The sequence below is a fragment of the Pangasianodon hypophthalmus genome, chromosome 21, assembly GCF_027358585.1.
Source record: "Pangasianodon hypophthalmus isolate fPanHyp1 chromosome 21, fPanHyp1.pri, whole genome shotgun sequence".
Classification (NCBI taxonomy): domain Eukaryota; kingdom Metazoa; phylum Chordata; class Actinopteri; order Siluriformes; family Pangasiidae; genus Pangasianodon; species Pangasianodon hypophthalmus.
In genome coordinates, this window is record NC_069730.1 from 13,194,887 (window position 1) to 13,211,652 (window position 16,766).

Genomic DNA, 16,766 nt, shown 5'->3' on the forward strand with positions numbered 1-16,766 from the left:
ATGGCCTGCTCCTGGTTGTGGATAGAAGCCAGTCATCCAAATATGGAAGTATCCTGATATCTCTGGCCATCAGAAGAGACAAGCCATCTGCAAACATCTTGAACACACTCATGGCACTAGAGATAAGGCTGAAGGTTACAATTTTGGATTGGAGGTGCCTGTAGCTCCAACTGCAGATACATTTAATGGCCAAAAGGTTGGATACCTTATCATCACACTCATATGTGCTTATTGAACGTCCCATTCCAGATTTATTCCCCCTGTGCTGTTATAATAACCTCCACTCTTCTGGGAAGGCTTTCCACTAGATTTTGGAGTGTGGCTGCAGGGATTTGCCCATTCAGCTACAAGAGCATTGGTGAGGTCAGGTACTGATGTCAGACGAGGAGACCTGGGGCGCAGGCAGAGTACCAGTTCATCCCAAAGGTGTTCAGTGGGGTTGAGGTCAGGGATCTGTGCAGGACACTCGAGTTCTTCCACACCAACCTTGTCTTTATGGACAAACCATGTCTTTATGTCTTTATCTCAGTTTTTGCACAGGGGCATTGTCATGTTGGAACAGGTTTGAGCCCTTTAGTTCCAGTGAAGACAAAGCCATCCTATACACCTGTGTGCTTCCAACTTTGAGGCAACTTTGGGGAAGAACCACATATGGGTGTGATGGTCACATGTCCACAAGCGTTTGGCCATATAGTGAATCTCCATATAGTGTACATGTGCTCCAACATGTGTACACAGCAAGAAGATAGGGGAAAGATGGCTGTGTGACTGCAGTATTACTACATCATACATAACGTCATGACTTTGTTGGAAGGTCTCGATATGCATGCACTCACAGGTCACCAAGTGATTCTCACACTCCCTGGCATTTTGCCTACCTACATTTATAATGCCGAGTTGCTTTAAATGCAGGATTTATACTTTTCAAAGAATTGCAGCTCTGTAATGCAAGGACATGTCTGTAACTCACATAAAATGAGTGAAAATTTAGGCATTTCTGCAACAGCCCTTATTTTTCACTGTGTAAAATCAAGGATTTCTCAATTTTCTGGAAAATAATTGTTGGAAAACATGCCAAAAGCTTAATATGAACTACATTTACATCATTGAATGTATGTATATCATATGCATTTTTCTTGTGTGTGTCACCTCCTGTGTTGTAATTTTTAAGATCATTAAAAATGTTTTTTAAATTAAAAAATAAAATGAGTCATGTGTTTAATGAAACACTTTGTGACATGCAGATTAGCCATAGATCTTAGTAGCTAGCGTGTAGTCAGCTTGATGTTCGACCTTCAATTTAAGTCTTGTTTGTGTTCTAACAAGCGATTATGAGTAAACAAATGTCACATCCTCCAGGCTAGACATGATGACATGCTGATATCGAACTGTGTCCCAAATGAGAAGCTTAAGTTTCTTAAAAGTGCCACTGCAAAGACTTAAAAACTCAGTTATTCTAATAAAGATTTTTATTTTTCAGTTTTAAATAGGCCAACAAACCATAAAAATACATACAGGTCAGTAAAATGATCAGCCACATACTCACATGTGCACATCAGCATCAAGGTTTAAGATTGTAAACCGCCTTCAAAAACAGAATTGATAGACTGGTTAAATTGCTGTTCACAAGAAGGTTGGTGGTACTGTGGGATTTTTTTTTTTCCTGTTTGCTTTATCCTGAGAGTCAATTAAAATGAGCTCACATTGAAGTAATTCAGCTGGTCAATGCAATGATGTAGTTAAAAGCCCTCTCCAGTCCACAAATGCTCAAAGGCGTGAAATTAAATTAATGCTGACAGGGCTATCATTTTACTGAATGAGAAATTCAAAATTAAACACATGACCATTCATAAATCCAGGAGAAATCACCCCAATAGCCCCAAATGAAGGAATTTACATTGCTGTCATGAAAAAAATACATTCTCTATTAATAAAAACCTAGTTGTAGATTAAATGTAATTCGTGAGGGAGCGATACAATATTGGCATCACAAAAACAAATATTTCAGCTCAACAGAAAAAAAAAAAAAAAAAAAAAAAAAAAAAAAAGACCCTCCTACCATTTTAACGTCATGATTCGCATCCTTGTTTATCGGATGCACACTATCACAGGACATAAGGAAATATGGGATTACAATTTGAGGTTAAAACACCACCATCATAAAATAATGCACGGAATCTCACATAGTGGTAGTAGGGGTTTAGGCCTCTGCAGGGCACACATCAAGTGTTTCTCCCTCAAAACAAAAGATTAATCAGTCCCTTAACATCGATAACAAATCTTTCTACAAGCATTCAAACCGGATGTAGATCAATCCACAGCAATACACAGTTCAGTGTTTTTCCTGCTCAAGCACATCGGCGCATAAAATCAGTTGTGTTAGAGCAGGAAAAACACACGTGTAACACAAACGTCAGGATAAAAGACAACTCTGCTGTATTCAGTTTCTAAATCTTGCCTCTGGAGCATGTAAGTATGCAAAATGCATTTTATTGCTGAACTGGTTGGACTTGTAGATTATCCTTGATTAGAGAACTTTCAGGGGAAAAAAAGAAAAACGGTGGATGAAGGGAGCAGCACTGTGTAATAAAAACACCACAATGCCAACATGCACAGTACAGCAAAAAAAAAAAAAAAAACACCCTCCTTTTCACCCATTCATAGTTGTTCTATTATTTAGCGGAAATGTTTGAATTTCATAGCGCAAGAAAATGGGGGAAGGTTAAGATAAATGAAAAAAGGGAACAAAAGGAAAACTCAATTCAACAAAAACCGGAGAGAAAACAGAATGCTTTCATTTTCCAACTAGAAAAAAAAGAACCTATAGCATCTTTTATAGCATTTTCAAAAGAAAAGAAATACAAGGTGCATGCGACAGCTTTTCAACGTTTCGGGATAAAGATGATGGTGATGAAGAGGATAATGATTGTGATGGCGGGGTCACGATTCCTCGTTTCCTGAGTCATCTTCATCGTAGCAACAGTCCTCATCATTATTGTCCTCCAAGTCCTCGTCATCATAGTAATCATCGTAAAACAAGTCAGAGCCCTCGTCTGTAGGGGGGGCGCGCGTGCGCACACAGTACTCAGCCAGCGTAGTGGGAACTTTAACACCGTCGCGCTCTGCTTCTGCTTTAGTGGCCAGAACCTGCTTTCTGTAACACACACACACACACACACACACACACACACACACATACATATACATAAAGAAGATTCAAAAACCTTAAAGGAAACAGGGGAAACTCTAGTATCTCCATTTTCAGCATCTTCTTAAATAAGGATGTTCCCATGGAGTGTGCAAGTGTTTGGAAAACATTCTGGCTATGAGCTGTGCTGTTGTCTCAACTATGCCACTGTAGTGGATCTCATCCCACATTATTTAAAACTTATTTACAAAAGTAATAATAATAATAGTAATAATCCATGATTATTGAGTCAGGGATCATCATGCCTAAGCTTAAAGTAGTCCAGCTACACGATTACTGGCAGGAGTCACAGCCAATCAGAAGAGAGGGAATCAAAGCAGGGTGAAAAATGGACTCTTTCTTGCTGAAGAGGTCATTTCATTGACATGTGAATTACAGTGTGCTGATTTATTCTAATTGAGGCTTTTATATTGTTAGCCAGTAGTGGCTAACAGGGTGTGTATGTGTATTTTTGCATTTCAAACTTGGTTAAACTGAAGCCAGAAGCCAATTGTTCTATTGATGCTTTTGTTTGCTCTTGGTGTGTGTAAATAGACACAGTTGACAGATGTGTGTCTATTTATCCTCTACACCATGTTAGCTAGCACGCCATCGTAGGCTGGCTAGTGGCTAGCTGGTGCTTTGGTGTATTTTTCTCTACCATGCATTTAAAGGTTAAGGTAATCAAGCTATGCTTTTGCACAGCTTTAGTGTATGTATTTTTTTTCTATGGTTCTACATCTTCATTAGGTCCTCTGTTTTAGCTTGGTCATTTTGGACGAGTGTCCGATATAGGATGCTTGGGGAACGTCCCAAATGACATTCTACACTATTAACTAGCATGCTAATACAGCTATACTATTGATATTGCGTTATTATTTAGCATATATAATGAGGCTTGTTCCCTGAACCATCCACATGCTGGAGAAGGACGCAGCACAACAAAATGTTCTTTTGTAACAAGTAACTCGCAGTAGCATTTTACTACCAGAGAGGGTGAAATTTCAAACTCTTACATCCTGCAGCTTGTTTTCTGTATTAGCAGCAGAATTATGACAGTTTTGCAATGCACTGTACCGTATCTTGTTTTAAGGGCTTCAAGCACAGTCAGAAATTAATGTTCGTCAGAGCAGTCTCTGTAACCCATAAGCTCCTGCCTAAAATGCCACATATTTTTAATTGAAGACTACTACACTCCTTCTGGACAGACCCATGTTTTGTCGTTTGGTGCCATTTGGTGCTTGGACCTTATTTTTATGTTAAATGTATATGCTGATATTGTAAAAGAAATGAATATACACTCCATATCACACTTGTTGTCATGATAAATATTTCTGCCAACATTCTCCCTTTTTCTTGTTTAATGATATCAGGTTGCATCATGGTTGAGAAATAAAGTAGGAAATAGGAGGAAATTGGACAAAGTTTGTTCCCAAAAGCCAGATAAGAGTACATACTGCAGTCTTAATATGGTCAAAGTCCAGGGCTTGCCCAGCCTCAGTCCTGGTGGGCTGTAGTCCAACATAGTTTGGTGATTTCCCTAGATAATAACCTATTTAATAGCTGTGTTAGACTGGGGGGAAGGGGCAGGTTGGTGGGCAGAACTATGCACCAAGACCATGAACAGTCAGGTTAGCAAGGTTTTCAGTATGCTGTCTAACCACAAGAGGGCAGCCCTATTCACAAGCACTGTAGCAGATTTGTGACTATGAAACTTAACACAGTGAAATCTATAGGATGCTATACACCCACCTTGAAATGCTAGTACAATGACTTTGACTTATCATAAGAAATAGTTTTAAATCCACCATTTACAGTGGGGGGAAAAAAAAAAAAAAAAAAAAAAAAAAAACAACACACAGATGTTAAAAAAAAAATAATGTGGTCTAATCAGATGAGTCATCCTTCACCAACAAGTGTGTGTGTGTGTGTTTGTGTCATATGCCAAGAGATGGCTACTGTCCTGCATGCTTGACCCCTACAATGAGGCTGTGTTATGCTGTGGGAGGCATTTTGCTGGCATGGTTCATGCCCACTTGTCCCCTTAGAGGGGAGGGCCCCTGCAAATCAGTATAAAGTTCATCTGACTGATCACCTTTATTCTACACTGAAACTTTATATACTGATGCCAATGGTCTTTTCCGGATAAAGGACGAGACCTCATTGAAAGGTTTGATGAGGATGAAAATGATGTAAATCGTATTCTATGGCCTTCTCAGTCACCAGATCTCAACCCAAGTGAACAGCTATGGGAGATTTTGGACAGACAGTACTCTCCTCCTCCACCACCACCACCACCACCACCATCATCAAAACACCATTTCAGCAAATATCTTTTGGGAAGAATGTTCATCCCTCCAGTAAAGTTCCGGAGATGTATAGAATGTACAGACTCTATACCATGGTGGAGTGTGATGGTTTTTCCTTTAATCAGAGATGTCAATGCAGCAAAAAAAAAAAAAAAAAAAAAAAAAAAAAAAAAAAAACTTTCAAGAGAATGGTGGACATGCTGAGATGAGCGTCTTACCGAATGATCTCTGCATACTCTCTGTCCTTTCCTTTGCTGTCTCTCCACTTGCGGTACATCACAGAGGCGTCCACATTAGCAGGAGAGAAAGTGTTGGGCTCGTTCAACAAGGATATGACGCTCAGCAGGATGGTTCTGAAACACACAAACACACCAACGTTACCAGAAGGCTTTACAGAATTGTAGAATAGAGCTACCCATTACAAGTGCTTAGGATGCCACGATCCGACAGGCCACTTAGCAGAAATTTGAGCATGTAAGCTGTTCGTGATTTGACAGAAGATAAGGGTTTCTACAAAACAAGAAAAACTAAAATCTGACCTAAAATCTCTGAGAAAAATCGTGAGCCAATCACGACCTGGCAGTGTGTTGAGTTCATTCTGAAACATGAGCTTCATTGAGGACAGGCTGTTGATTTTTCACACATATTAGAAGAACCATTCTGTGCTCAGTGACAGCTGCTCTTCAAAAACATGCACACACATGCTTGTGCACACTCGCTTGCTCTCACACACACACACACACACACACACACACACACACCCTCGCTCACACACACACCGCTTCCAGGAAGATACACAGCTTTCCTTTAAAGCTAGAGACATGTGAAACTCGATATTAGGGGTAGTGAGAGCACACAAGCACACAAACAAAAAAGAAAAACAAATCTAGGACAGGAAAGGACTGTTAGTCACTTCCTACCACATGACTAAAACACACAAGTACACCATTCCACACCTACAGACTAACAACGACTTTAAAGAGAACAAAGAAGTCCAGCCAAAGAAATAATAAGCTTTTAGATATAAAAAGTAAAAAGTAGCATTAGAAAATAACAGCACACATAAAAACAAAGTAAGGCATGATGAGAGGTGTGTGTGCGCTGTGTGTTCACCTGACGTTCTGTGTTGGGTTCCACCTCTCCGAGGGCAGCTCTCCGCTCTGCGGGTCATCTACTGGAGGGTGGAGGATAGAGATACACACGTCCCCGTTCTGAAAGACACACACACCATTCATTTACAAGGCTAATCATTATGTCCTTCAAGATGGGGGCAAAAGCATATGCACTAGGGCTGCACGAGATTTTGTAAATACAATACACGGCTACCTCTGCTGGGATCCTCCTCCTAGGATGTTCGGAAATTCATCATACTCAATGGATATCAAACCCTGCATTGCTGACTGTAACTAAACAAAACAACAATCTATTTCTAAGAAGCACTGCACACTACTGTACTAGTTAGACGGATCAGCGTTCCACCTTTCTGAAATGATAACATGATAAAATCTCTTATATCGTCAGTATTTATGAAAAATAGTGTCACCTAAAATATCTATAATTAGGGCATTTGAACTTTTTGATTCCATACCATTTTTGTAATATATACAAGGATGTGCAAAGCGACGTTTGAACAAGGATTTCATAAAAGGTTTTTCATTTAAACTTTGCCAAACAATTTTAGCACTGAATAATACAGTGATACTGTGAAACAATTATATTTTTAGACAAGGTTATCATACCATGAAATTTCACACACCAACAACCCCAGTGTGAGCAAAAAAAAAAAAAAACTTTTTTTACTTAACTTAATGCAGGTCGGTCTTTAAATGTGGCATCAGTGACTTTTTTTTTTTTAATCTACTACAAGGCAAATTACAACTTCTGTACTTCTATTCTACATCTTCTATAAAAACAGCTGTGAATATTGTGCTACTGCAATGTTTATATTAATGCACTCGCTCTAAAACATTTAATACATGCATGCTTTTTGTAAGGAGATATTTATTTAACATTTCGGGAAGGAGTTGTCAGTGTCAGTGCTTTGTAACAGTCAGAGGTAAAGCAAAGTGGACAGATTTGCAGTTCCTCTCTAACATTCCAATCTGCAATTTTTGCGTTATTAATTTGAGATAAGGTGAGGTAACAGTGATTAAAACGTAAGTGATAACGGGAATTTACTTGGTCCACCACAATAAAATGTTACTATAAATTAATTTTTTTTAAAAAAAAGTATGATGTCTTGTTGTTTTACAAATAAAAATGTAATTGTTGACAAATTGTTGTGGTATAAGAGGGATAAAACACTTCAGGATATGCTGAAAGAGGCTGGAAAATGGGATAATAATCATCTTCGGGGTGATAACAGTACATTGTTGATTATTTTTCTGTAACAGTACACCAGGCATGCTTTTCTTCCCTAACAAGAAGCCTTAAGATGCATTCTACAACAGTAAATTATTGACCTGACCAATAAAATAAATCTCATCAAATGAATGCTTAATGAATTTCCTGGTTACACAATTGCACCTGATGAACATGTAGTACACAGTTACAGAAGGGAATTATTTATAATTGCACTATTCGGTGTCACCCAGATGAGGATTTTGAATCTTTTGAATCTGGTTCCTCTCAAGGTTTCTTCATGTCATCTTGCCACCGTCACTATGGCTTGCTCATTAAGGATAAATTTATAAATCCTGAATGTATACATGTCAGTAAAGCTGCTTTGTGACAATGGCCACTGTTAAAATGTGTTATACAAATAAAACTGAATTGAATTAATGAAACAAACCATTATGGTGTGGTGTTCACTGGAAGCCCTACTGGCTATACTGGCTTTTGTGAACATTCCTGCCATGATTTATTGTTACGGCTTGAAACTTTGTGTACTGTCCTCTTCTGTGTTGCTGTAAGGCTGGTTTACTTGAGAATTGCCAGGAGGGTGTTGCTGAAGGTTTTGAAAGACTTTGATTGTGTGTGAGAGTCTTGGGCTCTCTTTGTTCAAACTTTGCTTTGGTTAAACCCATTCTCAGGAGTGAAGGATGGCTTCAGCAGAAATGCACAAACATGTTTTTTTTTTTTACTCTGGAAGGCACATGCACATATTTCAGAGCCTAGAAATGCTACCAAGTTAGCTCACTGCTGTTTGTCTGGTTCACACACTCACACTGCACTACTGAGATGTACCAGTGAACTTCCAAATAAATAAATGTAGGTTAACACTCATCTGAGGAATGGTTCTGTATTATTGAACATGGTGTCACATAGCCCTATAATGTCTGCATTTTATCCAAACTGGCTATTAACAGGCTGAGAAAAGTGTGAGAAGGGTTTAACAGCCTAGTAAGATTTTCCACCACTGATCACATGACTAAAAAAAAACAAAAGCATACTCTTACCTCGTAAATGTTAGGGTGCCACATTTTTGTGAGGAATCTGAAGGCTGGAGGGGAGTAGGGGTAGTCGATGGGAAACTTGATACGTGCCTAGAGTAAAAAGAAAAAAAAACTGAGTTCACCAAACATACTGTTAAGAAAATAAACACACAATGTAAGTGAACAGGCTGAAAATCCCTGTGTAGGTTCTCAGTCCCAGACCTAATTAAGTCTGATTTTATGCTTAACACTAACAAACAAGGGGCTTGGCTTGATTGTACTATGAAGTTCAGGACGATTTTGAATCCATTAAAGCCCCACAGTAATCGCACTTGGCCTACCAAAAGACACTAAGCAGGACAGCAAGGCGACGTGGGGACGGCTGCTGATAATTGGATTGGAGATGCATTACAACTCAAGGATACAGCACAGATATGCCAATGGGGAACATACCAAAAAAGAAAAACAAAAATGACTCAAATGCCAGGCATGACACATTTTATCCACTAAAACAACGGGGATACTGATTACACAAGACGTGTGCACTCTGAACACTTGAACTCCATCCAGCCCCTTTACAAAAATGCAGCTAAGATCAAGTAGCTGCCGCTGAAACACAACACGCGTGTCGTTTCCACGCCAGAGATATACGAGTAGTCAGGGATCAGAGAACAGTGTGTAAAATATTGAAAATGTTTGCATGGCAATGAAGGTGAGTGTTACATAAAACTTCCAGCTGGAATTCAAATTTGAATGAGAAGGTGCATTGCAGAATTTGCAGATCAGCTCGATTAGCACTCTAATGAGTCACGTTAGCCTTGTGATCAGTGACTGGTAGACGTTAGGTAGTGACCTATTATTCATCCTTTGCACTGCATATCCTGTAGCTCACAAGACTGACATTAACCTCCTTAAAAAGCAGTCAGTGAATTCGATTCCCTGTGGCTTAAAAACTGTGCTGCGTTTTTCTAATGATCTTGAAGATCTGAAATTTAACATTTTTAAAAAAATGACAATCCAATTACGTTACTGTCACTTAACAAAGTGCTCATCGTGTGTAGAAATGTCTTCAAGTCTACAGGAAAAAGATCACAGCTGGCTCGATCATGAAACCGCTGACAAAATACCACAAGTGTGCAAAGCTGTCAAACCTCTGAAGAATCTAAAAATCTAAGAAAAGCTTTGCCTTCTTTTTTCCACGCCCAGGTTTTTAAAAGAATATTGAAAATATAGAAGTCGGTGAAAATAAACTAAACCTTTCTATAAGCAGCTCGAAAAAATTATTTTGTATGTACATTTAGAAATGGGTGATACAGAAAACGTCTATTTATTATTAACAAAATTTTGGACGATAACGATATCATGGCATTCAACATTCCTAAGTTATAGTGGAAGTTATGGCCAACAACATACATCAGAGACTTATTTAACATTACCACAGTATCAGTCTATTCCACAGAATGCACATTTTTACTGACTGATATTTGGGCATTCTTTCCATGATTAGGTGATTCTGTTAAAAACAAATTCAAACTTCACAATTATTTGGTCCTGTAATTCCAACTACTTTTCAAATGCAAGAAATAGTATAAAAAGCCCCCCCAAAAAAAATATAATAATAATAATAATAGAAGGCAGGGGTGTACATTTTCCCTACTTCTGAATGAATATGAGCATCTTTCTTAATCACACTGTTAAGAATAATATAGTTATAAAAATACAAATGATTGCCTGTTCTTTCCTGGCTTTAGACACCAGTAAATATATAAGAACCAACACTGAATGACTATTTATGATCTTACAGGCCTTCAGTGCAAACATGGAGCATAGACTACATGTTTCTTTTCTCATCAGTACAAATACATTTACAAAATATTTTTGTTTCTGTAACACTTCATCATGGTGGTTACTGACTGACCAGGCACAGCACTCGGGGTGTGAGAGCAGACGAGTGACAGACGATCTTTTGAGAATCAGGAACACGTATGTGGAAAACAGGAACAGGTTTGTGGAAGCATTGACAAACCCGAATAATATAAAGTGCACGCAGGTCTTCTCATAGCACCTCGCGGTTAAACATGTTGACAGAAAATAAAGACAAGCCAAATTTACATAATGTATTTTGTGTGTGACGCAACGAGAGAACACTGCAGCTCGTATACAAAATGTTGGTTACCGATTTTTTGGCAAGTGCGCAATCACAATGTGCTACTCATGAGCTAGCTAATGAGTTTATGATTTGTCCAGCCCTGCTGTGTCATGTAACATTGCCCACAAGATGTTTATTTGTTAACTGGGATAGGTTATTTTCCTGACCAGAGTGTTAGCTAGTTGTTACTAAGGCCTGGTTAGTGGTTAGCTAATTAAAAAAAAAAAAAAAAAAAAAAAATAATAATAAAAAAAAAAAACACCTTTCCGTTACTGAGACACTCTTGCTCACGTCTTTTCAGATTATACAGCCAATCATATACAACGATTAGTAACCATCCACACAGTTGTGTTGCTGTTGAGCCCCTATACCACTATACAAGGGGGTGAGTAGCTGCTGGTTTTCATTCCAACTGAGAGAAGCCAGACCTGATTACCCCCATTTAATCAGTTGATCTTGGCCTTCAATCGACTATCAGGTGTGGTTCATGCTTGATTTGAACAAAAACTGGCAGTCACGCTTCCCCTTTGGGGACAAGATTGGACACCTCTGTAGTTTGTTCACAAGTGTTCACAACAAGAAATGTTTTGCTTAACTGCAATAAAAAAACAGTTTGCATCATTTATCAAACTGGATACTAACGGGATTATTTGTAAGTGTGGTGTTCATTAAAATCCAGTTTGTTTCTATTCTATGAGAGCTCTAGAGTATGTGCAAATTTTCATATAAGGAAATTTATGTGACCCAAACAACTGTCCCACGTTTCTTCCATTTTTTATATAGATTACACTGACAAGTTTAAATTTTAAAGTTTAAATCGCTATTTCAATTGCACACAAAAATTTGATGAAAATGTGAAACTTGGTTGTTTCATGTTAATAAATTGAAAGTCACAATCAACAACATATCCATAAATTACGGCCAAATAAGACTAGCCATTCAAATAGTACAAAACAAATGGCACCCCATAAAGGAGGAAGAGTAGGTAGCAGCAATGGCTGAGCTGCATTACTGGAATATTTAGCTCATGCTGTGTTTAGAAGGTTCTCTTTCATCATTTATACTGTGTGCACATTACACAACATCTCAAAATCTCAGACCCTTTCACGCTACATAACTTTAATTTCTTGCCATCAGTTGTTTTGGGGCGGGAGAATTGTTCACAGTACATAAAGTACATAGTACATAAAGTACATAGTATATAAACTTCCATGTGGAGAGCATGTTGGATCTCCAAATCCCACTTTCTGATGAGAATAGATATACCATGTCACTATCAGTTTTTTTTTTTTTTTTTTGGAAACAAGAAAAAAATATTGAGGAACTACTGGTTGGGGAGGTGCAAGCAGTGAAGATTGTCTGTTCTGCAAAGAGAACTGGAGATTCAGTGCAAAAAAATGTAGCTACTTTTAAAGTGTGTGCCACCAGAAATCACATCATATTTGTTTTTATTTTCGCTATTCCTAACAACCATTTGGGTACGACATGACAAAATTTCTTACTGAAGCAATATTATTGTGCTGACATATTGCTCTCGCCCTCCAACACAAATAGACGAATGACAGATCTGGATTGAGGGCTCTGCTGCGCATGAGAGTAGATGAAATTGATTTCCTCTGGGACTCTCACTGGCTGTTTCTCATTGCTGCACTTGCAACTAGTTGCAGAGAGTCTCACAGTAAGTGATTCATCACGATAAAATCAAACATGCTTCAAGTACGTTATATGGCCAAAAGGTTATATACCTGAACATCACACCTATGTGTGCTTGTTGAACATCCCAGTCCAGATTTAGTCCCCATTTGTTGTTATAATAAGCTCCACTCTTCTGGGAAGGCTTTCCACTAGATTTTGGAGCATGGCGGTGTGGATTTGTGCTCATTCAGCCACAAAAGTATTAGTGAGGTCAGGCGCTGATGTTGGGTTGCAGTCGGCGTTCCAGTTCATCCCAAAAGTGTTCAGTGGGGTTTGAGGTCAGGGCTCTGTGCAGGACACTCGAGTTCCTCCACATCAACCGTGGCATGTTTTTATGGACCTTGTTTTGTGCACAGGGGCATTGTCATACTGGAACATTTTTAGGCCCGTTAGTTCCAGTGAAGGGAAACTGTAATGCTTCAGCATACAAAGACATTCTATACAATTGTGTGCTTCCAACTTTGTAGCAACAGTTTGAGGAAGAACCACATATGGGTGTGATAGTCAGCTGTCCGAACACTTTTAGCCAGATAGTGTAGCTGAGCCTCTGCGGTCGACTGTAGACTGATTAAATCGCATCGCTGAACCTTTTCACACTACACGAGTGGTCACTGTGGGAACGTGCAGCGAGTAGTCACCAATATTAGGAGGTAAAGAGGTTGTGGGGAAGCCCCAAAATCAGGGCTAAAATCATGTGGCATGCACTAGGCTTTAGTCATCTTTTTGTTGTTTTCAGCTCTCTGTGTTTTTCCTTGTTTGGAGTTTTATAGGCATCACTAAATGTAATTCAGCTGTGCGGTAAACGTGCTCGGCAATTTACGGCTACTCTGCAACACACAACTTTATTGAAAGAGTGAGACAAATGAGGCCTATTCTTGTTAATGCTAACATGATTTGATAAAGCAGAACTCTCTCAAACTGATTACAAATTGATTTTCCTGTCAATTTGATTCCTTCTCTGTTCGTTGGTTAAAGCACAGCCTGTTGTGAACAGTTGTGAGGCAGCACTACTGGTTCTGGTGCTGCACGCGGGGAGCCCTGCAGGTTCACACACACACACACACACACACACACACAGGGAGAGAGAGAGGGAGAGAGAGAAAAGAGGGGGGAGCAGCTCACACTCCCAGCTCTGGCACCGCTCAAGTCTGAACACAGCCGCAGAAGGTAATGACGCCAGAGTATCGGCCAAACCCACAATGCTTCACCAGTGTAAACAAAGACAATAGACGAACGTGTGTTGATGTGAGCCAGTTTATAAATTCCTTCAGAACACATTTTACTCACTTCTCTTAAAATTAAAACATCCCCTCTAACTGTATTTTGATATCCATTATCTAGACAATGAATGTACTCGTTCGGATTCTTATTGTGTGAGAGATCAGGAACTGAAACCTGGGTCATTTCCTATTTGCGCAAAAAGTTAATTTCAAGCATGACTTTTTCTACGCTGCTTGACTTTGTTAGACTACATGGCCAAAAAAAAAGAAGAAAAACCCACAAAAACAACTGAGTTATAAACAACTTTCTGTTCCATACATATACAGTAACACCTACATTACTATTAATGCTGAAATGATGTGATAAGGGCAGATCTTCCTCAGAAACCTCAGGCATGAACACTTTATTCTTCCTTATCATCATATTATTAAAACAAGTCCCAAAAAAAGGACAGCTTTTTTTGATCAGACATTTTGTCTAAAGAAATTACACACCTTTCTGATATGACAAAGCTCATTACTGTGTTGCCTACTTCATACTCAGTAGTGATTAGGGAAAAAAAGAAGGAAAAAAAAAACATTATATCTCTTGATCGTTACAGACATGACCAGGAATTGGAAATATAATACATCTTAAGCAGAAGACATTTCACTTTGACACAATGTGCCAGTCAGAAACTAGTATCCTAACTGCTCCTGCTTGATAATCGCGTTGTTGACAAAAGAGGAACAAAGAAGGAAAGCTATTCTACTACCCTTCTGTTTGAAATGTACAAATATCACATAGCTTCTGTCTCACCAGGCAAATAAACCTCATGCTGAAAAGTTCAGAACAGATAAGCTGTTGACTGTTCTTAAGAAATGTCAATTCCGGTATATAAACTGTAAGAGCGCTGAAGCTAAATAAGCACAAAGCTAGCATTAGCTAACTAGCAATGCTGGCTTCATGAGGATAAATATAGAGCACGGGCATTGCTATATATAGCCAGCGAAACGGCCAGAGACTGAAATATTACAAGAGACATATAATATAGACAAAGAAACTAATCTTACCTTAAAGTAACCCCCTTCATAGAGTGTATTTGGTGGTCCGAAAATGGCCACTTCCCAGTTATAGAGGTCTGCCTCGTCCACCAGGGTGATTTTAAAGCCCTCCACTGGCTCCTCTTGCAGGCTTTTCATTTCAAGCATTAACGCTTTCTGTGAGCTTGCTACGTGAGAACTGCTGTTCTGAGCCATTTCTGAGGAAAAAGAACGAAATGAACGGGTTTGCGACAACGCCTGGGTACTGTCTTCTCTCCGGCTAACTCAAACTAAGCTAGGCTAGGCTAAGCTAAGCTAAGCTAGCAGTTTGTGCTAGCTGGCTTTGTGTGATAGCTCGCGAGCTCTGCCAGCTACACAAAAACGCCTATTGTTTGTTGGAGTTGCCTAACGAGTCGCTCAGTGTGACATACAAGTTAATTCCTGTTAAAAAAAAACAAACAAACAAACAAATAAAGCCTCCTTCCGAAAAAAAACGAACTAACCCAATATTTTACTTAACCTTCTAACATTATAAATGGTTTACTGTGGAAATCTCACGCCATCCAAATGTAGACTATCACACTTATTTTCCTAGCCACACAGCTAAACTATAGAATAGGCAACGATTTATCTTTCCAAACAACCTACTCTTTTGGCTTTGTCTATTTTTGTACAAAAGTTGACAAATTCTGTTGGGGGCAAAAAAATAACTCTACACGGTGCTCAAAACGACTTGCTCAAAAGAGAAAATGGAGTAAACAACTGAGATAGTTGACTGACTGTTCGTCGCAGCTGCTGGAATCTCCAGTATGGCTCTGATGTTTTTTTTTTGTTTTTTTACATCAGTTCCACTCGTCAATAAGTTCGCAATGCATTGTGGGTTTTGAAGTTCTCAAAGTTCTCCACCTTTAACTCCACATTTAAGGGTCAGCAAATTTTTTTTTTTTTTTTTTTTTTTTTTTTCAGGCATGGACCGACCTCCTTGTAATCGCAGCACATTGTGTGCTATATAAATGTGCTATATAATTTTTTTTAAAAATAATAATTAATTAATTAATTTAAAAAAAGAAAAAAGAAATTAAATTAATTCATTTAAAAAAGAAACCTCCTAGAACTATAATACCGAAATACCAACAATCAGGAGCTACATCTGGGGCAGTTAAAATCTAGGGCCATTTATGAACATCATTACAGCGCAATTATTGCGCAAAGCAATTATTTTACATGTGTATATAATCGTATGCGCTGCGCGTGTAAGTTAGCCACCACGAATAAGCATTTGGAGCTGAAATAAAGTACTTCAGGGGACGTTCAAACTGAGAATTTTGATCATTAAAAAAAAAAAAAAAAAAAAGCTGATGTTGAGAAAAGCGAGTTTAAAAAATACAGTGTGGTTTAATGTATTTCCACTCTAGTTAGTGTAGTTTATACAGGAATAAGGGTATATCACAATGCCACTATCTGTATCTGTATCTGATCAGTGCTCCAGACATTCCTGTCTGTATCTGTATCTGTATCTGATCAGTGCTCCAGACATCCCTATCTGTATCTGTATCTGATCAGTGCTCCAGACATCCCTATCTGTATCTGTATCTGATCAGTGCTCCAGACATCCCTATCTGTATCTGTATCTGTATCTAATCAGTGCTCCAGACATCCCTGTCTGTATCTGTATCTGTATCTGATCAGTGCTCCAGACATCCCTATCTGTATCTGTATCTGTATCTGATGAGTGCTCCAGACATCCCTATCTGTATCTGTATCTGATTAGTGCTCCAGACATCCCTATCTGTATCTGTATCTGATTAG

The 16,766-nt window shown here is 38.7% G+C and overlaps 1 protein-coding gene across 2 annotated transcripts; it reads right to left on the bottom strand.

Annotated features, from left to right (window-relative positions):
- Positions 1 to 1,451: 1,451 nt before the first annotated feature.
- cdc34b (cell division cycle 34 homolog (S. cerevisiae) b) lies at positions 1,452 to 15,873 on the bottom strand. Of its 2 annotated transcripts, none has more exons than XM_026925491.3 (6): positions 15,738 to 15,873; positions 14,988 to 15,175; positions 8,895 to 8,981; positions 6,610 to 6,707; positions 5,715 to 5,849; positions 1,452 to 3,154 (listed from the first exon to the last, which is right to left on the bottom strand). In XM_026925491.3, exons 2-6 carry the CDS (start codon positions 15,171 to 15,173, stop codon positions 2,941 to 2,943), a joined length of 720 nt encoding a protein of 239 aa, XP_026781292.1. In that variant the 5' UTR covers positions 15,174 to 15,175; positions 15,738 to 15,873; the 3' UTR covers positions 1,452 to 2,940. The 2 variants fall into 2 exon arrangements, with proteins under 2 accessions (XP_026781292.1, XP_026781293.1); XM_026925492.3 differs by having other exon boundaries at positions 15,606 to 15,785.
- Positions 15,874 to 16,766: the final 893 nt, after the last annotated feature.

What these genes read in the sequence shown, in the direction of transcription:
- cdc34b (XM_026925491.3), bottom strand. Translation starts at nt 15,173, where the DNA reads ATGGCTCAGAACAGCAGTTCTCACGTAGCAAGCTCACAGAAAGCGTTA. An exon ending in ATGAAGGGGGTTACTTTAAG is followed by an intron (nt 8,982 to 14,987) that starts GTAAGATTAGTT and finishes TTTTTACTCTAG; the next exon opens with GCACGTATCAAGTTTCCCAT. An exon ending in GGCACCCTAACATTTACGAG is followed by an intron (nt 6,708 to 8,894) that starts GTAAGAGTATGC and finishes TGTGTCTTTCAG; the next exon opens with AACGGGGACGTGTGTATCTC.